Below are 24,979 nucleotides of genomic sequence, written 5' to 3' on the forward strand. Positions count from 1 at the left end.
TAACTAAGTTCAGATGTATATTTTTTTACTAGAAGTATTCATTGAAGCTAAAGAGAAGGTATTAACCTTAAAATTTTTTTTTTGGTGTGGGGAGAGGGAATGGTGTGAGGGCTTGGTGTTTGTTTTACAGATTTAATATAAGGCTTAAATTTATTACTACTTGGTTTTCTGAGTTGAATATAGCAGAGATGTTGAGTTTTATTTTTAAGGAAGAATATGCCCTATTTAGAATTATACAGCAATTTAATTTTGTTGAACCAACTGGTAACATTAGCTGGTACACTAGCTATAAGTTTTATATGAAAATGCTTTTCATAGATCTGACCCTTAAACTCTCTTCTGTTCTCAGCTGCCTTTATTTGCTTGAGTGTGCTTCATAGATGTTCCACCCATATTCTAAACGGTCTCATGGAAAGCCTTCTTTTAATATTTGTCTACCAGCTAACAGGGGGGTGGGTGGGAAGTTTGTTGATTAAATATGAGTTAATAAGTGAAGATAGTATATTTTTTAACTCTAACTCTCACTGCTATTGAGTCATTGCTGACTCCTCATGACCCCTCATGGGTTTCCGAGATGGGAATAGTCTACGGGATAGAAAGCCTAGTTTTTCTGCCTTGGAGCTGTTGGTGGTTTTGAACTGCTGCCCATGTGGGTCATAGCCCAAGACTTAACTACAGTAACAGCAAGGCTCCATATTTTGTAAAGACCATTTTTAATGGCTGCTAGATATAAGGGCCTTGGTGGCACTGTGGGGTAAACATTGGCTTGCTAACCACAAGGTCAGTGGTTCAAACCCACCAGATGCTTCAAGGAAGAAAGATAAGGCTATTTTATCCCTGTAAAGATTTACAGCCTCAGAGTTTATGTAGAATCATTATGAACTGGAATGGATTCAGTGGCAGTTGGTAGAAAGTAAAAGACATTTGTAAGTATTGCAATCTGTAGGACAAAAAGAGTTTAGATTGCGTTTGCTGTTAGGTGAGTCTTTGTCTTTTATAGGATTGATTTTCCAAGGATTGATTCCTTAATCATGCCTTTTTAACACTTTAGTATGATCTGGTGAAGTCACATAGAGGTGGGAGCTTGAAGATATAGGAGAGAAGCCTATAGATGTTGAAGGGAAATATCGAATCCCTTCCCTGATATTCCAGATCATTTAAGATGAAGGAAAAATACTCTTGCCGGGGCAGTAGTTGACTAACAGGCAGCTGTTCTAGATGTGGCTAACAGACAGGCATTCTAGATGTGTACTAGACTGAGACTGCAAAGGTAGCGCGGCTGCCCAGATCAGACGCTCTTACAGAAAACTAGTAACTAACTTAGTCTTGGGTGGTGAGATTCTGAGTTACAGTAGAATGTCCAGAAACATGATGATGATACAGGATTGACTATAAGGATCAGCCTGTGAATGCCCTTTGGACAGATGATAGCATTAAGGAGCAATATGAACAAGGTTTAATGATGTCAAACTTTACTGTGGTCTGGGCCTAAGGAAGGGAAAAAGTAGAATTTCATGTTTTGTTTTTTTTTTTGGTAAGGTGGCTGAGGTTTTCTAATAGCATTTCTGTTATATTCTTAGATAGATATTAATCATAGTAGAACATTGCTTTTTTGGTGGGGAGGGGTTAAGGAACCCTGGTGGCATACTCGGCTGTTAAGCACAAGGTTGACAGTTGGAATCCATCAGTTGCCCTGCAGGAGAACAATGTGACACCGTCTACTTCTGTGAAGATTATAACTCTGGAATCCCAAGATGCAGTTCTGCATCCTATAAGGCTGCTGCAAGTTGGAATCTACTCGATGGCAAATAGGTTTGGTTTTGTCATTTTCTTGGGGACTCATATAACTCTTATCACAATCCATCCATCCATCCATCCATTGTGTCAAGCACCTTTGTACATTTGTTGCCCTAACCATTCTAAAAACATTTGCTTTCTACTTGAGCCCTTGGTATTAACTCCTCATTTTCTCCTCTCCCTCCCCGTTACCCCCTCCCCCATGAACCCTTGATAATTTATAAACTATTATTTTGTAATATCTTACACTGTCCGATGTCTCCCTTCACCCACTTTTCTATTGTCTGTCCCCCACGGAGGAGGCTATATGTAGATCTTTGTAATTGGTTCCCCCTTTCTACCCCACCTCCCCTCCACCCTCCTGTTATCACCACTCTCACCACTGGGCTTGAAGGGATCATCTGCCCTGGATTCCCTGTGTTACCAGTACCTATCTACCAGTGTACGTCCTTTGGTCTAGCCAGATTTGTAAGGTAGACTTGGGATCATGATAGTGAGGTGGGGGGCGTGAGGGGAGGAGGAAGCATTTAAGAATTAGAGGACTGGCTCATCTCCTCCCCACGACCCTTCTGTAAGGGGATGTCCAGTTGCCTGCAGATGGGCTTTGGGCCCCCAATCTGCACTCCTTCTCATTCACAATGATATGATTTTTTTTTGTTCTTTGATGCCTGATACCTCATCCCTTTGACACCTTGTCATCACACAGGCTGGTGTGCTTCTTCCATGTGGGCTTTGTTGCTTCTGAGCTAGATGGCTGCTTGTTTTACCTTCAAGCCTTTAAGACCCCAGATGCTATATCTTTGGATAGCTGGCCACCATCAGCTTTCTTCCCCACCTTTGCTTATGCACCCATTTGTCTTCATTGATTGTGTCAGGAAGGTGAGCATCTTGGAATGCCAATTTAGAAGAACAAGAACAGAGTGTTCTTGCATTGAGGGAGTACTTGAGTGGTGACCCAATGTCCATCTGCTACCTTAATACTAAACCTGTAAATATATGCTCATAGATATATTTCCCCATCATCATATATAAAATATTTATATATGTAGAGGTCTAAATATAGGCATGTACATATCAAAACATTTTCTTTCTACTTGAGCCCTTGGTATCAGCTCCTCAATTTTTACCCCTTCTTCGTAAGGGCAGTTTTGTTTTTTTTAAGTTGCTACTTTGTTTTCTTAAGTTTCTTGAAGTAATATGAGTTACACAGAAAAGAAAAATTACCTTTCCTGGTGGTAGAGCTTGCCAAATCTGTTTTGGAAAATATTAAGTGACTCAAACATAGTACAGCTTCTGTACTACAGAGGTTATATTTTAGAGAGATTTTTTTAAGCAGTGGAGATAAGGCAAATAATGTTTCATTCTTTGGGCTAGAAAAATAGAAAAGAATAAAAATAGGGGGACATAAACATGCTAAAGCCCATTGCCCTTGAGTCAACTCTAACACAGTGAGAGCCCTAGAGTTTTTAAGGCTATTCTCTCTCTCTCTCTCTCTTTTTTTTCCACATTTAGCTATTCATCCACATTTCTTTTTAATCATTTTATTGGGGACTCATACAATTCTTATCACAATCCATCCATCCATCCATTGTGTACATTTGTGCCATCATCATTTTCAAAACATTTGCCTTCTACTTGAGCCCTTAATATCTGCTGCTCATTTTCCCCCTCCCTCCCCACTCCCCCCTATCGCATGAACCCCTCATCATTCATAAATTATTATTATTTTGTCATGTTACACTGTCCGACATCTCCTCCTGCCTTCTTCTCTGCTGTCCATCCCCCAGGGAGGATGCTATACGTAGATTCTTGTAATCAGTCCCCCCTTTCTACCCCACATTCTCTCCACCTTCCAGGCATCGCCACTCTCACCACTGGTCCTGAAGGAGTCATCTGTCCTGGATTCCCTGTGTTTCCAGTTGCTCTCTGTACCAATGTACATCCTCTGGTCTAGCCAGATTTATAAGGTAGAATTCGGATCATGATAGTTGGTGGGGGGGGGGGAAGGAAGCATTTAAGAACTAGAGGAAAGTAATATGTTTCATCGTTGCTACCCTGCACCCTGACTAGCTCATCACCTCCCCACAACTCTTCAGTAAGGGGGTGTCCGGTTGGTTACCAATGGGCTTTGTGTCTCCACTCTGCACTCACCCACATTTACAATGATATGATTTTTTTGTTCCTTGATGCTTGATACCTGATCTCTTCGACAGCTCGTGGTCACACAGGCTGATGTATTTCTTCCATGTGGGCTTTGTTGTTTCCGAGCTAGATGGCCACTTGTTTATCTTTGAGTTCAAGGCTGTAATCTTTATGGAAACTGACTGCTTCTTTTTTCTCCAACAGTGGGGCTGGTGAATTTAAACTGCTGACCTTTTGGTTAGCACCCAGACATTGTTTAACTGTTGTGCCACCAGGGTACCTATAAACATATGACCTATAGTTTTTTTAACAACCTTATTGAGAAATAATTTAATTGATTTACAGTGTACTCAATTTATTCACTTTAATGTGTTTACAAAGTTGTATATTTTTAGCACGTTAGTTATAGAACACCTTGTTGCCCCCAAAAGAACCCTATGTCCATTATCAGTCATTTCCCATTTCCCATGCTCAGTCAGCCCTAGACAACCACTAATCTATTCTAAACTATTTTCTATCCCTCTGGGTTTGTCTGTTTTGATAATTCCAAATAAATGAAATTATACAATGTGTGACTTATTTAATATGTTTTATTGGATTATTTGTCTTTTTAATTGTTGGACTGTAAATTCTTTACATATTCTGAAGACAGGTCCTGATTAGATTTATGACATACAAACCTTTTCTTCCATTTTATAGCTTTCTTTTCACTCCCTTGATTGTATCATTGGAAGAACAAACAATTTAATTTTTATGAAAAGCAATTTATCTATTTTTCCTTTTATTGGTTGTACTTTTGGTGTTCTATTTACATAACTTTGTCTAACTCCAAATCACCCAGAGTTGTGCTTATGGTTTATTCTAATAGTTTTAGCTCTTATATTTCTATATATGATCCATTTTTTGATAATTTTTTATGGATGATATTAGGAAGGAAGGGCTCCAGCTTCATTCCTGCATGGAGACGTGTATGTAGACACTTTTGTCCCCATTCAACTGTCTCATTAGCATTTTAAAAATTTACCATAAAAATGACAGTTTGTTTCTGGACTCTCAGTTCTAGTCCATTGATCTGTAAGTGTATGCTTAGGTTTGGATCACATTGTCTTCATTGCTGTAGCTTTCCAGTAGTCTGTTTAGCGATCAAGAAGGGTATGTTTTCCTACTTTGTGCTTCTTTTTAAAGATTGTTTTGGGGATTTTGGCTCTCCTATTTTCATATGGATTTTAGAATCCGCATGTCAGTCGGTGTTTGCAAAATAGCCATCTGGGTTTCTTATAGGAATTGTGTGTTGAATCTTACAGATCAATTTTGGGGAGTATTACATCTTAACAATAGTCATCTTTTCCACTTATGAACATGTTCTTTCTGTACTTTAAGTCCTTAATTTATTTCAGCAACATGTTTTGTGAGTTATAAATCATGAAGTCATTTTGTTAAATGCATAACTAAATATTTTATTCATTTTGATGTTGTTATACATGTAATTATTTTTGTAATTTCATTTTTGGATTATATATTATAAGTGTATAGAAATACAGTTGATTTTTTTGCGTGAAGAACTAGAGTTTATTTTAGGCTTTTGGTTTGTATTAAATTTGTGTGCCTGTGCGTGTGTACATGTGTGCACATGTGTCCAATGTGTGCGTGCCGTGCAGTTTGTCACTCTGAACTGTCTCTACTGTGACGCAGACATTCGCAGTTGACAGATGACCTTCTGCTGTCGGGACCCAGGCTGGATGTGACTATGCCACGTGGCCAGAGCTGTCCGGTTGTGCTCGGCTGGCAGCCTGTGTCCGTGAACCACAGGGAGTGTCGTGGTGAGACTCCACGGCTTCTCTGGACTTTGACCTGGCTGAAGTTTCTAGCTCAGAAACTTCTACAAGAGCCCCCACAAGCTGGGCTGGGTTGGGCGGTGTTGGCCATACAGTTGATTTTTATACTGGTCGTGTATCTTGCTTCCTAGCAGAATTTGTATATTCTCATTGTTTTTTAGTGGATTTCATATGATTTTTTCTATATAAAAGGTAGTATCACCTGTAAATAGAGACAATTTACTTCTTCTTTTCCTGTGTAAATACTTTAAATTTATTTTGCATTCCTAACTGATAGAAACTCCAGTACAGCGTCTAGTAGGAGTGGGAGAGTAGACATCCTTGCCTTATTCCTGATCTTTGGGGCAGGGGAAGATGTCCCATATTTGACCATTATATAGATGTTAGCTGAGGGGTTTTGTGAAAGCCTTTTTTTTTTTTAATCAGATTGAGGATTTACCCTTATATTCCTAATTTGTTGATAGTTTTTACCTGGAAAAGTATTGGATTTTTGTCTAATGTCTTTTCTGAAGTGAATTACTTTTTAAAATAACTATTTTTCTTTCTTTTTTTTTAATCTGCAGAAATTGACTTGCACACCAAATGTGTGGTGGATGTAGATGCAAACAAGGTTATCATTCATCCTGTAAATACTAATCTTTCCAAAGGAGATGCCCGGTAAGTTAAGAAACAATGTTTTGATCAATGCCTTTGTAAACGGCTAGAAGCAACGACGACTCCTTTATTGAGTTCAGTTTAACAAATGTTTAGTCAGTGCTTAATATTTTGGAGAGTTCCAAAAAAACATAGGCATACTGCTGTCATCAGTCAGTACTTAGATTGAAGAGGTCAAGTTGAATAAGGCCTATTACATGTAATGATTAAGTACCAGAATGAGTGTTAAACATGGTAATTGTACAAGAAGCTGAGAGAAGGAAGTAGGCAGTAGACTATGAAGCAATTGAGGAAGGCTTCTTGCAGGAGATGAGTAGGTAAGATGTAAATAGGGAGTAGAGGTTTAGAGAGGAAGGTGTTTAGGTTGTTCTTTAGCATGGGAGCTTTTCCATTTGCTAATTGAGATCCTACTTGGCAGTTAGAGGCCATTGAAGTACTACCTTTCCCAGGAAGGGATTTCTGCAGCCCTCAGTGATTTCAATAAATACCAATATAACTATAACTTAAACTAGTGTAATTACTATCCCTGGGCAGTACAAATGGTTAATGTGCGCCACTGCTAACCATAAGGTTAGAAGTTCTTGTCTACCCAGATTTGTCGTGGAAGACTGGCTTAGTGCTCTACTTCAGAAAAATCAGCCATTTGAAAACTCCATGGAGCCATAGTTGTATTCTGACATGCATGGGGTCACCATGAGGCAGAAAAAACTTGTTGGTGACTGATGTTTAGTGTGTACATGTGTGTAAATTTATTTATTTTGATTGACTAATATTACACCTGTTATTTTTAAGTGTATAACTCAATGGTATTTATCCCATTTAACACATTATGCAACCATCATCACTTACCTCCACAATTTTTCATTATCCCAAATAAAAACCAATCAAGGAGTAATAATGTTTTTTCATTTCCTTTTAGTCCTTGGTAACTTCTCACCTCTTTGCCTCTAAAAGTTTGCTTACGTAGATATTTCTTATGAATAGAATCATACACCCCCCCCCCCAATTTTTTTTTTTTGGCTTTCTTATTTTACTTGTAAAGTGCTTAGCTGCTGACCAAAAGGTTGGCATTTTTACCAGGGGAGAAAGATGTGGCCATCTGCTTCCATAAAGATTATAGCCTGGAAATCATTGGAGGCAGTTCTACTGTCCTTTATGGTCACTGTGAATCAGAATTGTCTTGAGTAATGGGTTTGATTTTTTTTTTCAGTTTAACTTAGGATAATGTTTTTACAGTACATGGTATATATACTATGTATCAGAACATCTTTTATGGCTGAATAATATTCTGATTATGGACAGACTAAATTTTGTTCATTCATGTGTTATGAAAACTTTAGATTTTTCAATTTTTGGCTGTTGTGAATAAATATGCTGTTATCATGGTTGAGTCCCTGCTTTCAGTTGTTTTGAGAATACACCCAGGAGTGGAATTGCTGGGTCATACGGTTTTATATTTAATTTTTTGAGGTATCACCAAGCTGTTTTCTACATTGGCCACACTACTTAAAATTCTCAGGAGCAATGCAATAGGGCAGGTTTCTCTTTCTCCAAATCTTTTTCATTACTTGGTATTTTCCTTTTTAAAATAATAGCCATTCTAATGAATATGAGGTAGAATTTCTTTGTGAATTTGATTTGCACATGACTAACAGTGTTGAGCATCTTGTCATGTGCTTATTGGGATTGCTTATTGCCCCATGGCATAGTGGTTATGAGTTGTATTGCTAACTACAAGGTCAGCAGTTTAAAACCACCATGCTCCAAGGGAGAAAGACAGGACTTTGTTTTTTCGTAAAGAGTTTTGGGGTAGGGTATGGATAGGGGTGGGGGTTGAGTTACAATCTCTCAAACTCACAGGGGCAGTTCTACCCTGTCCTACAGGGTTGCTATGTGTCAGCATAGACTCAATGACAGAAGGGTATTGGTGATTTTTTGTGCTTTGTAAAGTATTCTATAAATGCTTACACTTTTTATAATTATTTCAATGTGGCAACTATTGGATATGCTATTATCGGGGGGAACTGGATGTTGTTGTTTGGTTTGTCAAGTCTATTTCAATTCATTATGACCTGCTGTCAATTCATTTTGGCGAAAAGCTTCTCCAGGCTGTGATTTCTATGGAAGCAGACCAATGTATTTCTCTGGAGACGCCTCATGGGCTGAAATCGCCACCTTTGTTTAGCAACTGAGCTCTTAATTATTGTGCCACCAGAATTTAAAGGTTATGTAGGTGTCAAAAAATGTGGTTGGGATTTTGATTTTATTTCCCCCATCTCTATTCTCTCATTTGCTTTTGTTTTTGAGTCACTTTTGCCTCATACTGACCCTGCTTAGCCGAGTGAAACTGACCTCCCTGTACGATTTCCTAGGCTGTGATCTTCATGGGAGTAAATCATCAGGCCTTTCTCCTGTGGAGCTGCTAGTGGGCTCAAGCTGGTGACCTATTGGTTAATAGCCAAGTGTTTAGCAATTGCTTCACCAGGTATCTTTGGTGTTGTGATTTTTGAACCTGGGTGAACTTGCCCTGAGTATTAAATATATTATTCAATAAGTATTATTGAAGATTTATTGTCTTTTGAACTTTGAATATGCAGAGTATCATTGTACTATGTGTGAAGGTGGGTAATGGAGCAAAGCTGGTGGCTGGACCATACAATCTATGGTAGAAAGAGTGCCGCCATGAGTGGGACTTTATAACAACTTATAATAACAAAAATGGCTATTTTCTTAATTTTTTATTATTAATAATTTTATTGGGAGCTCTTACAGATATTATAAAAATCTATAATTCTGGTAGGTCAGCATAATTTTGCAGTTGCCATCACTATCAGTTTCAAAACATTTCCTTTCTTCTTGAACTCTTTGATATCAGCTCCCTTTTGTCCCCTCCCTCCCCCAGGCTACCCCCCAGAAATCTTCATTATTATATATTGTTATTATTATTATTTAGCATATCTATTTTCTTGTCTTATTTATAAAGTGCTTTAGTTATTACTGCATACCAAATTATTTCAAAAGCGTAGTGGCATACTATAGAAATATTCACTTGTTATATCCTGGGTTTTGTGGGTCAAGAATGGAGGACACAATGGAGGTGGCTTGTCTCTGATTGATGATGATATCTAGGACCTAACTGGAAGACTTGATGTCTGGGGCTGGAATCATCTAAAGGCTCATTCACTCAGATCTGGTAGTTGATGCTGCCAATTGGCAAGAAGCATAGTTGGGATTATCCTCAGTCTGGTGGCAGGATTCCAGGGGCATGCATCCTGGAGGGAAAGAGAGAGGGAGAGAGGAGAGGAGGAGAGAAACACTGACCAAAGTAGTATTGCTTTTGTACCCTAAAAAGCCACCTCTTTCTCTCCTGGAGAGGATGGTGGTTTTAAACTGCTGACTTTTTAGTTAGCAGCTCAATGTGTAACCTGCTATACCACCAGGTCTCCTATTGAAGTAATTAATATACAGAAAATATTATGACTAGATGAATCATTATAAATTTAATGCCCTTCTATCACTGTCAGCCAGGTAGAGAAATAGAACATTACAAGCATGGCAGAAGACTCTTCCTTAGAATAAAATTTTCATTTAATATTGAACTGTAGAAGTCCAATCGTATACTATATTGACTTCATTAACTTTGAGAAAAAATAGGAGGGAAAGCACAAATTAAAAACCATGTTGTAAGATGTGAAGTTAATTACCTTCTATCTTGTAGTAGAAAACAAATGGATCCATCAAATAAGTGATTATATTAGAGGAGGTGAGGTATTTTTTGTACTAAGATAAATGTAACAAAACACTTTGTATTTCAGGTATATTTGGTGTACTGTGTTGTGAAAAATTCACCATAATCCATTTCCAAATTTAAGCTAAACTCACACACTCACTACTTACTCATTTACTCACTCACTGCTATCGAACCAATACCAACTCATAGAAACGCTGTAGGACAGGGTAGAACAGCCCTGCGCATTTCTGAGACCAACTATGGGAGTAGAAAGCTCTGGAGTAACTTGTGGTTTCGAACTATGGGCCTTGCTGTTAGCATCCTAACTGGTAACTACTACATAACCTTAATATTAAGTGCTCTTTCTTAACTTTTTCTTCCTCTGACTTGCTCCTGGTAGCCACTAATAAACTTTGATCTTTTAATTTTCATAGTCTAGCTATTTCGAGTAAATGAGATAGTATATTTGTCCTTTTGTTGCGGGTTTATTTTACTCAGTGTAATGTTTTTAAGGGTCATCGATGTGGTAACATGTCTGAACTTCTTTTGTCATGATGGTTCAAAGGTTAAGATGTAATTAATAATTTTAACTGCTTCTTGAGTATATTTTTAACTGAAGACAGCCTTTTCCTTGAGCTTCTTTTCTCTTGTCATTGTGTTTCAGTGAAGGTTTCAATGAGCACTACTAATATACTTTGTTATCACCATGCTGAGGCACCAGCTGTGTTACCCATGGGACTAGTTGAAGTATTTCAAAAAGCTAAAGAATTATTTGAAGTATTCAATTGTCTGTGCCAAGAAATTTGGAAGACAAGATACCTGGCCAACTGACTAGAAGAGATCCATATTTTTTCCCATTCCCAAGAAAGGTGATCCAACAAAATTTAGAAATTATCAAACATCATTCATATCACATGCAAGTAAAATTTTGCTAAAGATTTTAAAAAACAATATTCGCAGGAAGCTGCCAGAAAATAAAACTGATTGAGAAGAGGATGTGGAACACAGAGGGTGCCATTGCTGACAACAGATGAATCTGAGAATACCAGAATGCTGTTTACTTATGTTTTATTTACTTTGCAAAAGTCACTTTATAGTGTGGATTATAACAAACTATGGATAGCATTGCAGTGAATGGGAATTTCACAACATTTAATTGAGGTCATGCAGACCCTGTACACGGGCCAAGAAGCAATCCTAACAGAACAAGGGAATACTGCATAATTTAAAATCAGTAAAGGTATGTGTCAGAGTTTATTTTTTTCACTTTGTTTATTCAATCTGTATGCTGAGCAAATAATCCAAGAAGCTGGACTATATGAAGAAGAATAGGGGCATCAGGATTGGAGGAAGGCTTCTTAACAGTCTTTCGCATATAGCCAACATAATCTTACTTTCTGAAAGCAAGGAGGATTTGAAGCACTTGCTAGTGAAAATCGAAGACTACAGCCCTAAGTATGAACTGTGACTCAATGTAAAAAGAACTAAAACCTTCACAACTGAACCAATAAACAAAATCACGATAAACTGAGGAAAAATGAAAGTGTCGAGGATGCATTTTCATGATCCACAATCAGTGCTCATGAATGCAACAGTCAAAAAAATCAAACACCTTATTGCATGAGGCAACTCTGCTACACAAAGGCATCTTTAAAGTGTTGAAGAGCAAGGGAGTGACTTTGAAGACTAAGATGTGGCTGACCCAAGCCATGGTGTTTTCAGTCTCCTCTTATGCATAGAAAAGCTGGACAGTGAATAAGGAAGACTGTAGAAGAATTATGCTTTTGAATTATGGTGTTGGTGAAGTATATTGAAAGTATTGTTGATTCTCAGAAGAACAATTTTCTACCTTGGAAGAAATACAGCCAGATGCTCTTTAGAAGTAATCATGGCAGATTTTCTTTGAGAAATTTCTTCTTATATTCTTTGCACATGTTGTCAGGAAAGAACAGTTCCTGGAAAAGGACATCATGGTTGATAAAGCAGAGGGTCAGTGAGAAAGAAGAAGGTCATCATAGAGATGGATTCACACTGGCTGCAATGGTGGGCTCTTACAGAACAGTTGTTAGGTTGCTCAGGAATAGGCAATGTTTTGTTCTGTTGTAGTTAGGGTCACTATGAGTCAGAACCAACTGGATAGAACCTGACAACAACATTAGTTTCCTTGGGGCTATGAAAAAGAATCATAAACTTGGTCGTTTAAAATAACAGAACTGCATTGCTCTTGTAGTTCTGGAGGTCTGAAGTCTGCATTCAAGATGTCATCGGAACTACCCTCTCTCTGAAGACTATAGGGGAAGAACCCTTTCTTGCTGCCTTTAGCTTCTGGTTCGCTCATAGGTTCCTTGGCTTTGGGCAGCATAACTTTCATATTTGTCTCTGTCCTCACATGGGTATTTTTCCACTACGTGTCTCTTTTTCTTTTCTCCTGTTCTTACAAGAACATCAGTTTGGATTGGGTTCACTGCTCTCTACTAACCCCAGATTTGTTAAACTAATAACTATGTCTGCCAGGACACTATTTCCAAGTAAGGTTATATTCACAGGTACTGGGAGTTAGTCTTTTGGGGGAACACAAGTCAACCTTCGTGACTTTGACTTCAAATCCCCTAATACATAATGTGAGGGACCAGGATTTCAGAACCTACTGTGTTAGGCATATAATACAATTTGCAAGCTCTAAGAACCAAATGAATGTCTTTGGTTTGTTTGGTTTGGTTTGTAAACAGTTCACTCCTTTAGAATATTCTCTGAGTTGTGCAACCATTACAATAATCTAATTTTAGAAGATTTCATCACCCAATTAATCTGCTTTCTGTCTCCGTAGATTTGATAGTTGCCTATTCTGAACATTTCATACGAATAAAATCATGCTGTTTGTGACCTTCTTTGCATTCTTACACTTAGTATTTTATATATATATAAATTATATATATTATATATATTTTGCTTCTTACCTATAATATACGGTATATCAGTATTTAATTCATTTTTGGAGCCCTGTTGATGTAGTGGTTACACATTGGGTTGCAATCTACAAGGTTCACAGTTCGAAATCACTGGCTGCTGTGAGTTATGAAAATTAAATTAGCTTATAAATGATCAAGGGTTCACAAGGATGGGAGGGTAGGGGAGGAAGGGGAAAGAGAGGACCTGATACCAAGGGCTTAAGTAGAAAGAAAATGTTTTCGAAATGATGATGACAACTTATGTACAAATGTGCTTGATATATTAATGTATGGATTGTTATAAGAGCCCCCAATAAAATGATTTATTTCTTAAAACAAAAAAATTCATGGAAAAATAGAATTAAAAGATAATAACTTTCTATGAAAAAAAATAGAAAAGTTGCTCTAAGGGAGAAAGATGGGTTTTTTTACTGTTTACTCCGGAAACTTATAGTCTTGGAAACTCACAGGGCAATTTTACCCTGTCCTATAGGGTTGCTTTGAGTCGGTATCAACTCATAGCAGTGAGAATCCCTTTTTAAGATCAAATAATATTCCATTTTGTATATTCAGTCATCATTTGATGGACATTTGGGTTGATCCTACTTTGCTGTTAATAAATAATGCTGCTGTGGACATTTGTATACAGTTTCTTTAGCTTGTTCTTAAAAGAACTCTTGGGAAATGGTGGTGATTCTAAGTAATTTAGAGAGTGCATTTCCTGCTTAAAGATATTCACATTACAGTAACAAAGCAAAACAAAATACTGTATTGTCCTAATATAACCAATCTTGGCTAGATCCTTGACTTTGGATTTGGATCCTTAGGTTCTTACATACTAGATTTTAATATAGTCTTCTATTAGCAATACTTCCATTTATTTATTTATTTTTTGTGGTGGACTAACATTTCTTTTTTTCCCAACAGTTTTATTGGCAAGTAACTTACACATCATATAATTCAATAGTTCAATCATTTAATCATATCACAGAGAATTATACAATCACCCCCACATATATTGTAGAGCATCCCCCCATGGTTAACTCTCCTTTGTGCAATCACAATCTGTGCTAGTGCTCCCTCCCACTCCTGTTTTCATTACTTCTGATCTCCCTTTTCCCTACCTATCTTCCCCTATCCCCACCCCTGTATTCCTCATATCCCCTTGTGTCTGTTATTATTACTGTGCATCTCCTGTGCTTCACAGCTGGGAGACCCAACAGAAAACAATAAAAAAAAACTGTTAAGTGGTGAGGGTAAAAACATAATAGTCTACAGACAAAAGTTCTAATACTGTATAAAAAGGAAAAGATTCCCAACAATAATAAAAAAGCCAGAGAAGAAATTTCTGTCATGGAACCAGTAAGACATGTTTGCACCCAGAACAAATTCTAGTTTATAGGTGGTCAACTGGCTAAGTGTCGAGTTTGATCCAGCACAATCAAGATTATGATCGTAAGGCTGATCAAGACTCTTGCCTGTGGCTAAAGTTGATCTGTCGGTGCCTTAGTCTGACCAGATACTCTGCAGATAACTTTTGGACTCTCGTCATCTCCCATAGCCCTCCGCAATTTGGGTGTTCATCCTTTTTGCTCTGATGCTTTTATCTTCTCCATATTTGAGTTTTGTAATTGTCATCTTTGGATCACCCAAGCTGGTGTGCATCCACTCTGTGGACTTAGTTGTCCTCACTTAGATGGCTGCTTGTTTGAATACAAACCTCTAAGACCCCAGACACTATTCTGATTGATAGCTGAGCATCATCTACTTTCTTCACCACTCTTTGCTATAGCATCCTTCAGTGATCATTTCATGAAGGTAAGTGTCGAGCAGGGATATGATGTAAGAACTGATTGTTCTTAAGTTAGAGCTAGGATTTAGTGTGAGCTAAAAACCCATTCCTGTATCTATTCCCTTTATTTTATTTATTCATTTAAAAACATTAATTTGCAAGCCAATACATATGTCATATTTATTTTAAATAATTTAATTTCCATAAACCTTATATATCTTTTAATCATTCAGTTGTATTAGGATAATTTTGTAATCATCACCACAATCAATTTCAGAACATTTTCTTTTCATATTCATTGTTTTTAGCTCCATATTTCCCCCATCCTCCCCTGCCATGCTACAGGTAATTATCAATCCAGTTACCATCTCAATAGATCTTATACTGGATTTCATGTACAGGAAATCATACAAAACACAAGTAGGAAGCATGCAAATAAGGAAAACTACGACTAGAAAAACAGAAAAATCCCCATAAAAAATAAAGCAGTAGAGTTACTTTTTAAGCTAGCGTGGAGCTCAGTGTGGTCCTTCTGAGCTTCCACAATGGCACTCCTTGGCCAGGGCCAGAAAGTACAGGTGAATGTGCAGCCCATCAGCCTCTTCTTCGATACTTGCAAAACAGAGCGCAGATTCAGGTGTGACTCTATGAGCAAGTGACTATGCGGATAGAGGGCTGTATCATAGACTTTGATGAGTAATGAACCTTGTATCAGATGATGCAGAAGAGATTCATTCTAAAACAAAGTCAGGAAAACAACTGGGACGGATCATGCTGAAAGGAGGTCACGTTATTTTGCTACTAAGTGTGTCCAACTAGAAATGATCATTGAGGTGAGAAGCTGAGGGCAAGAGCTCCGCCACTTCCCCCCTTTTAGGTGTTCTTTGTTATGAATATAGTTCGAAACATGCGCTCATATTGTTTTCATTACTCTTATATTCTTACAGAACCACAATAAATGGCCTTAGTGGGATTGTTTTTATTTAAAAAATAAAGCAGAAAATATTGAAATTAAATCAACTTTAAAATGGGTCCCTGGGAGAGGGACAGCAGAGAAGGGGGGAAGGGAGACTCCGGATAGGGCAAGATATGACAAAATAACGATGTATAAATTACCAAGGGCACATGAGGGAGAGGGGAAAGGAGAGGGAGGGGAAAAAAAAAGAGGACCTGATGCAAGGGGCTTAAGTGGAGAGCAAATGCCTTGAGAATGATTGGGGCAGGGAATGTATGGATGTGCTTTATACAATTGATGTATGTATATGTATGGATTGTGATAAGAGTTGTATGAGTCCCTAATAAAATGTAAAAAAAGAAAAGAGGAGAAAAAAATGATTAGGGCAAAGACTGTACAGATGTGCTTTATACAATTGATGTATGTATATGTATGAACTGTGATAAGAATTGTATGCGCCCCAATAAATTGTTAAAAAAATGGGTCAACGGGGAGATCAAATGATAAAGCATTACATTTTAACTTAACTACATCTGCCATAATTCACTTTACAATGCTGTGTGTGAGATCAAAACTATTCACAACCCTGGGCTATGTCCAGAAGGAATTCACTGGAGACTTAATCCTTGTGGGAACACTGCAAATGGATTTTGAGTTTTCTGTCATCCATAGGCTTCTCAGAACCAGGTTTTACAATTTAAGCTCTGAAATTATTATTTCCTTCAGATTTGGATTTTATTATTTATAATCCTTGGATCACACGGGCTGGTGTGCTTCTTTTTTTATGTGGACTTAGTTGATGCCTCATTTAGATGGCTGCTTGTTTTAAAGCAAGCTTTTAAGACCTTAGTCACTATTCTTTCTGATAGCCAGCAACCATCTTGTTTCTTTTTTAAGGATGCCTAGAATTCTATGTGTATATGTACCAGAGTTTTTAAAATCCATTTTTTTATTGATGAGCATTTGGGCTGCTTTTTGTTTCTTGTTATTGTGGATTGTGCTGCAGTGAACATGAGAGAGCATACGTCTCTTTGTGTTGTTTCTCTTATTTCTTCAGGGAATATGCCCAGTTTATTTCTTCAGGGAATATGCCCAGTAAAGGTACTGCTATATCCTATGTGATCTCAATACCAGTTGTTTTAGGTAGCACCATATGGCTTTCCACATGGATGTACAAGTATTTCCTTTTAAAGCAGGCTTAAAATTTTTTTGAGGATAAAATTTATATATACATGAACACACAATAAGGTCTAAAACAGTGGTTTTCAACCTTCTTAATGCTGCGACCCTTTAACAGAGTTCCTCATGTTGTGGTGACCCCGGACCATAAAATTATTTTTGTTACTACTTCATAGCTATAATTTTGCTACTATTATGAATTGGGTGACTCCTGTGAAAGGGTCGTTTGACCCCCAAAGGTGGTCAGACCCACAGGTTGAGAATTGCTGGTCTAAAAGAATAAAAGGGTACTTTTATGTACCTTTGAGGAGCCTTGGTGGTATAGTGGTTATATGTTGGGCTGCTAACTACAAGGTCAGCAATTCAAAACCACCAGCCGCTTGGTGGGAAAAGGCAGGGATTTCTACGCTTGTAAAGAGTTACAGTCTTGGAAACCCACAAGGGATGCTCTACCCTATCCTATAGGCTCACCGAGTGGGCCTTGACTCTATGGCAGTGACTTTGATATTTTGGTTTTTATTTATCTTTATTCAATTTATCAAACTAATTGTCAATTCAATGAAAGACTTTTGTGAACCTCCTCCCAATTTTAGCTCCTTTCCTTTCTACCTCAGTTACTGTATATACTCAAATATAAGCCAACCCGAATATCAGCTGAGGCACCTAATTTTACCACAAAAACTGCATTAAAAGTGTGCTGAGAAAATTCGGCTTATACATGAGTATATACAGTAATTATGTTACATTTACACTGTGTGTATTTGTAAATTGTTTGCACAATGTTATATGTACATAAATGGCTTTTACTTATGAGTCAAATAAGCATGTGACTCAAGAAGTCTGTTTAGTTTTATAAAGGTTAATGTTTTTTTAAGGGCAAAAACAACTATTAAAGGGAACCCAAAATCATATGATGCATTTACCTCAAAGAGGAACATTTAAAGAGCATTGTCATGAATTCTAAACTTGAGTGGCAGTGACCAGGGTCTCAGTGTAGCTCCAACTCTGTGACGAGACTGCTAAACAATGAGCTACAGCTGGGCAGGGGTGCTGCTTTAACTACTGAAACAGAAACTTGAAAAGGAAAGATATCCTACATGTAAATTGTATTTTTAATCCCTTGGCCAGTTAATCCATTTTTTGCTTTATCCCTCTTTTCTGTTCCCTGAGGGAATATTTGTGTAAATTCATGTGCACTTGGTGGGTTAATATATTAACTTGTTGGACTCTATACTTCTGGAGTGGTGAAGGCTGGATGAATCCTTGAAACTATTGTCCTGAGTTAATCTTTAAACCTTAAACCCAAACTGTCACTTGAAGTCATCTTAAAATTAAACAATAATTTAGCTTAACTAATGAAAGAGATCTGCCTTGAGCATTCCACTGTTTAAGAACTATCTCTTTGGGATCAAGTTAATAACAGCAACATGAAAGATGAGAGAAACTTTATGGCGCAGTGGGGTTATGCTAATAGGGGAGTGACAACTAAGGAAAGGACGGTGAAATTGAAGAATGTAATCAGTGTCACTGAATTGTGCATGTAGAAAAGGCTGTATTTTGTGTTTGTTTTGCTGTGCATATTCTCAACAGCAGCAACTACAACAGAAAACCCCACCCACCTTCCAAAACACATTAGTTTGTAGTTTCTATTATAACACCCCCTTCCCTACTTCAAGTGTAAGATTTTAAGAACATGATTTTCTGAAGTAGAAAGCATTTGGAGATTGAACTTTCAGATGGATCTTAATTAACCTGAACTCAGATTTCTTTGGCCTGCTGTTTAGTACATGCAGGGGAGTTCTCGCTCCCCGATCCCAGTGTGTGAAGAAGCCAGAGGCAGCATACACAGTGCAGAGGCATTTCTTGTTTTGTAGTATAGCTGTGATACTTCATCCTTGGCATCTCCTTTGGTCATGTTTAACCTGATGATTACTTGTTAGGATGAATGTGCTAGCTCCTAATCTAATGAATGTTATGAAGTCATTAAATGCGTTTTTATTATTTTTTCTGACTTTTTACAAGATATCCTTTTTAAAAAACCATTTTATTGGAGGCTCGGACAACTCTTATCACAATCATGCATCCATTGTATCGAGCAGATTTGTACATTTGTTGGCATCATCATTCTCAAAACATTTGCTTTCTACTTGGCCCCTTGGTATCAGCTCCTCATTTTTTCCCCTGCCTCCCCCCAACGAACCCTTGATATAAATTATTGTTATTTTGTCATGTCTTACACTGGCCAACAGCTCTCTTCACCAACTTTTCTGTTGTGCATCCCCCAGAGAGGGGGTTATACGTAGATCCTTGTGATCGGTTCTCCCTTTGTACCTGATTTAACCCTTCCCCTCCTGGTATCACTACTCTCATTATTGATCCTGAGGGGTTTATCTGTCCTGGATTCCCTGCATTTCCAGTTCTTATCTGTACCAGTGTACATGCTCTGGTTTAGCTGATTTTGAAAGGTAGAATTGGGATCATGGTAGTGATGGGGAGGAAGCATTAAAGAACTAGAGGAAAGTTAGTTGTATGTTTCATTGTTGCTATACTTCACCCTGACTGGCTTGAGAGTCTCCTCTCAATGACTCTTTATCCAGTTGCCTATAGATGAACTTTGGGTCCCCACTCCGCACTCCCTCTCATTCACAATGATATGAATTTTTTGTTCTTTGATGCCTGATAACTGATCCCATTGACACCTTATGATCACACAGGCTGGTGTGCTTCCATGTGGGCTTTGTTGCTTCTCAGTTAGATAGACACTTGTTTATCTTCAAGCCTCTAATAACCCAGATGCTATATCTTTTGATAGTCGGGCACCATCAGCTTTCTTCACCACATTTGCTTATGCACCCGTTGTGTCTTCAGCAATCATGCTGGGAAGGTGAGCATCATGGAATGCCAGGTTAATAGAACAAAGTGTTCTTGCATTGAGGGAGTACTTGAGTAGAGGCCCAATGTCCATCTGCTACCTTAATACTAAACCTATAAATAAGTACACATAGATCCATTTCCCCATCATCATATATAAATATATTTACATATGTACATGCTTGTATTTAGACATCTATCAATGCCCTTTGCCTCTAGTTCTTTCCTCTATTTCCTTTTACTTTCCTCTTGTCCCACTATCATGCTAAGTCTTCATTTGGGTTTCAGTAATTCATCTCAGTTACATTGCCCTTGATCAAGCCCTACCAGGCCTCCTATACACCCTCCTCACCATCAATTTTGGATCACTTGTTCCCTTGTCCCTGGGCTTGTTAACACCTATTTTCTTTCCCCTACTTCCCCCTCTCCTATAGCTCCTATATCCACCCCGCCAACTGTCCAGTTGTTTTCTCCTTCAGATTGTGTATCCTACCTATCGTATCTAGATAGACCTGCAGAGATAATAATATGCAGGAAAAACAAGACAGAGCAAAACAAAGCAACAAAAGAAAGCAAAACAACAACAAAAAAAACCAATCACTAAAAAAAGAGAAAAGCCTGTAAATAGTTCAAGGTCTGTTTGTTGACCTTTAGGAGTATTTTCTGGTGGAGTCTGATGGGGTGCCACAGCCTGGCCCCAAAGTCGGTTTTTGGTATTCCTTTGGGACTTCCTTGTTCTGCTCCCCTTGCTGTTCTGTTACACGCCCTTAATGTTTTACCTCTGTGTGTTGTGGTCAGATTGGACACAATTCTCTCACTGTGTCTCTAGTTTTGTCCCCTGTAGGGCTTTAGTCCAGTGAGGGATGTTGTGTCTTGTAGTGGGCCAGCCATCATCTTGTAGTGGGCCAGTCCTCTCTGTGCATTGGCTGCTCTGAGCAGGGATAGCATCCTCAAGGCTTGGTGGGACAGGATGTGCCCTACTCTTTCTTTCTCCCCCTTCATTTGCTCCTGTGTGTTCTGATCAGACATGTCCATCTCCCTGACCTGTAGCTTCAGTGCTGTCCTCTGAAGTAAATTCTTCTGGGGACAGGGTACACTGTCCACATAGTTGGGATTGGGACTGGCTCCTCAGACCTCTTTATTGGTTCCCTGCTTCGTGCCAGTATACTGTATTCACATCTTCAAGCACTGGGTTGAAATCTTGTCCCTCTTTCCTTGTGGAAATATAAATAATACCCTCCCCGTGAGAGAGTTAGTGCCCTGTTCCCCCACTACCAATGGCTTTTTATTTAAATAAAAAAATTTCCCCTTCTTTTTAGTTGGCTACCATATGTATCCTTGGACTTGGTCTGGCCCCTGCCATACTACCTGGACCTCACCCTAGGAATGTTTGTCTACAGTAGCTTTTTCCCTATGCGCTTTTTGCATTTTTTATTTTTAAGCTTGTGTCAGTGGACTCTTGTTGTATTTGCCCTTTTGTGCTTGACTTACTTCGCTTAACATAATTTCCTCTAGTTCTTCTCTGCTGCTATGTGCTTCATGCATTCATCAATGCTTTTTAAGGGTCCGTAGTACTCTATTGTATGTATATACCACAGTTTTTTAATCCATTCATCTGTTGATGGAAACTTGGGTTGTTTCCAACTTCTTTCAATTGTGAACTGTGCCACAATGAACATTGGAGTACAGATGTTTGGCCTTGGTTTGTTTCTTGCCACTTCTGGGTATATGCCCAGTAGGGAGATTGCTGGGTCGTATGGTAGCTCAATTTCTGTTTTAGATATCGCCAAATTGATTTCCATAGTGGCCATACATATCTACAGGTCCACCAGCAGTGGATGAGAGTTCCTGTCTCACCACTCATGTTGCTCTTCAACACTTGTTGCTTTCTGATTTTTTGAATTGGGCTATCTTTGAGGGTGTTAGATGGTATCTCATTGTTGTTTTAATTTGCATTTCTCTATGGCTAATGATCAGGAACATTTTCTTATATGGTTATGGGTCATTCAGATTTCTGCTCTTGTGAACATTCTGTTCAGGTCCTTTGCCCACCTCCTCAGTGGGCAATTAGTTTTTTCCTTTTTGGAAGCTAGCAGAGTATTGTAGATTTTAGTAATAAGGCCTTTGTCTGATGTATCATTGCTAAAGATGTTTCCCAGTAGGTGGGCTCTCTTATTACTCTCTTTCAATGTACACAGGTGTTTTATCTTCAGTATATCCCACTTGCCAATTTGTGACTTATCTGTATTTGTATCCTTCCCTATTTCTGATAGACTGTGTATTCCCTGAGCCAAAGTTCTTAGGTTAGTCCCAATTCCCTCATTGATAGCCCTAATAGTTTGGGGTTTTACCTTGAGGTCTTTGATCCACCTTGAGTTTGTTTATTCTTGTGCATGGAGTCTTGCTTCATTTAAGATATTCATTTATTAAAGATAATTTGCTAATTAATTTGTCACTAATATGAGCAATTGAGTAAGTAAAAGAGCCCTGGTGGCTGCTATCTGCAAGGTCAATAGTTCAAAACTACCAGCCACTCCTTGGGAGAAAATAAGCCCTTCTGTTCTTGTAGAGCTGTGGGTCTGAACCTTCTTAATGCCATGACCCTTTAATATAGTTCCTCATGTTGTGGTGACCCCCCCCCCCCAACCATAAATTTTTTTTCATTGCTACTTCATAACTGTAATTTTGCTACTGTTATGAATCAAGTGACCCCTGTGAAAGGGTCGTTTGCTCTCCAAAGGGGTCGCGACCCACAGATTGAGAACTGCTGGTATAGAGCATTATAGTTTGGAACCCCACAGGGGCATTTCTACTGTATCTTGTAGGGTTGCTATGATGTTGAATCAACTTGATAGCAATGAGTTTAAGGTTTTTTAAATATGAGTAAAACACATCCACCCCATTTTGGGTGTGGGGGGGCAAATATACTCATCCTAGTTGATGCATAAATTGAAGCTCTTACAATATGCGACAGCTTCAGAAGTTTGTGGAAAAATGGACTTGAAAGATAATGAAATACTTCCTGGACTTTTTTATACCCCATTGTATATACAGAAATAGATGAGGTTGGCCAACAAACATAAATTTCTCTTCTAGAATGTATTGAGTAATGCTATTTAAGGAAGGGCCTAAGAACAGTATTTGCTTTGAAATATATAAAGTCATTTTCAGACTAATTCCTTGTTAGTGGAAGTCCTCATTAGGGATATTAGATAATGACTTTTCACATTTCTCCGCTTCTATATGAATACTAATTTAAATAAAGATTTTAATGGAAGGAAGTCATATAAAATGTAATTATGGTCTACACAATAGACTGTTTGTTCTCTCTGCTATGAAATGACTTGAGTGAGGCTAATAATTCTGCCCAAATAGAATCTACTCTTCTGGGGAATAGTACATGGAATGTTGTAATTTCATAAAGAAGTTACTCCTAGGGGATCCTGCTAATCCGGATAATGTCAGAATAAGATGGGAGAACATTGTCCTTTGTCCTGCAGGTTTCAGTGGCCTCCTCCCTTTAAAAAACAAACAAACAAACAAACAAAACAGCTATGACTCTCAAATGTTATAAATAACTTACTACTTTAAAATACTTATAATCATGGAAGTGAATCAGGGATACCCTTAAAAATGACAAAGATAGCAAGATATATTTGGTTAAAAGCATATCACTGCATAGTTAATAATAGAAGACAATAAAATATCAATAAATATAGATTTTATAGTTTTACCCCCAAAGCTAGCAGGTTGCTGAAATGAATGAACTGTTTAATAGCTTTATTAGTAAACTTGTATGAACAAAAATTACATAGATTGTACTGTAGAATTTATGGTATTTTAGTGTTTTGTCACTGGGTGTATAAATATTACCTTGTTCCTCCTGTTTTGCTTTTATAGCTACAGCAATAGTGAGGAATAAAATTTTTTCTGTCTTTGTTTTTTTAATACAAGAGGGTTAATGGTTAGTAACTAGGACAAATTAAAGTTAATAGGAACTAGATGCTTTGGGATTTCCCTGGACTTTTGAACTCAGCATAAATTTTTCGGATAGTTTATGATTTGCTAGAGTAAGATACCTAGTTATAAAAATGGAGCCCTGGAGTCATAGTAGTTACACGTTGGTTACGTGTTGAGCTGCTGACTAGTATAAGATCAATAAACCTCGAGCGAAAATAAAGAATTACATCTTGGAAACCCATAGGAGCACTTCTACCCTAATCTATCGGGTCTCTATATGAATTGGGTTTGACGTGATGGCAGTGAGTGTGAATTATGAAAATAGTTCTGGTAAATATCAAGTCCTGCTATTGAAATATTTTAAAATTTCTAATTATTAAGCATTAGTTTTTTTATTCAGGGTCTTTGTCTCAATCTCTAAGGTAGGAGTTGTTGGTAATATACCACATAAGAACCTAGATATTTATTTTGAGTATTGAGATAGCAGTACACTGTGGGATCACATAACATGTGAAAGTAATCTAACCCAAGGAGTTGATATTACAATACCTTAGGGAATTGATTCTCAACACTCCTAATGCCTCAACCTTTTAATACAGCTCCTAATGTTGTGGTGACCCCCAACCATAAAATTATTTTCATTGCTACTTCATAACTAATTTTGCTACTGTTATGAATCATCATGTAAATATCTGATATGCAGGTATATTTTCATTGCTACAAATTGAACATAATTAAAGTGTAGTGATTAGTTACGAAATAATATGTAATTATATATTGTGAAATATTTATTTTTAATGACAAATAAATGAAATTTTGTCTTGACACTAGGTACTCGTATGTGGGCATATCTGCATGTGGGTGGACCCACCTGGAGACAGATAGAGGAGCGGTGTCTCAGTTCCTAAGACCATAGGAAAGATGTGTTTTCCAATGGTCTTTGGTGACCCTTGTGAAAGGGTCATTTGATCCCCAAAGGAGTTGGGACCCACAGGTTGAGAACTGCTCCCTTAGGGAGCTTTTATAATCTATTCAACAATGGAACATCAACGGTGTATCAAGTATCATTAAGCTAATAATTAGAAGAATATTAATTCTGATCCGCATTTTTAGCTT

The 24,979-nt window shown here is 37.9% G+C and overlaps 1 protein-coding gene and 1 pseudogene across 1 annotated transcript in view; both read left to right on the plus strand.

Annotated features, from left to right (window-relative positions):
• Positions 1-24,979, plus strand: part of KIF13B (kinesin family member 13B) — a 267,948-nt gene that overhangs the window by 14,506 nt on the left and 228,463 nt on the right. The window contains exon 2 of the mRNA XM_075556442.1: positions 6,338-6,431. Coding sequence (XP_075412557.1) covers positions 6,338-6,431 — 94 coding nt within the window. The remainder of the gene's footprint in view (positions 1-6,337; positions 6,432-24,979) is intronic.
• LOC142454376 (small nuclear ribonucleoprotein E-like) lies at positions 15,444-15,717 on the plus strand (annotated as a pseudogene).

Source organism: Tenrec ecaudatus, chromosome 8, assembly GCF_050624435.1.
Source record: "Tenrec ecaudatus isolate mTenEca1 chromosome 8, mTenEca1.hap1, whole genome shotgun sequence".
In the NCBI taxonomy this organism is placed as follows: Eukaryota; Metazoa; Chordata; class Mammalia; order Afrosoricida; family Tenrecidae; genus Tenrec; species Tenrec ecaudatus.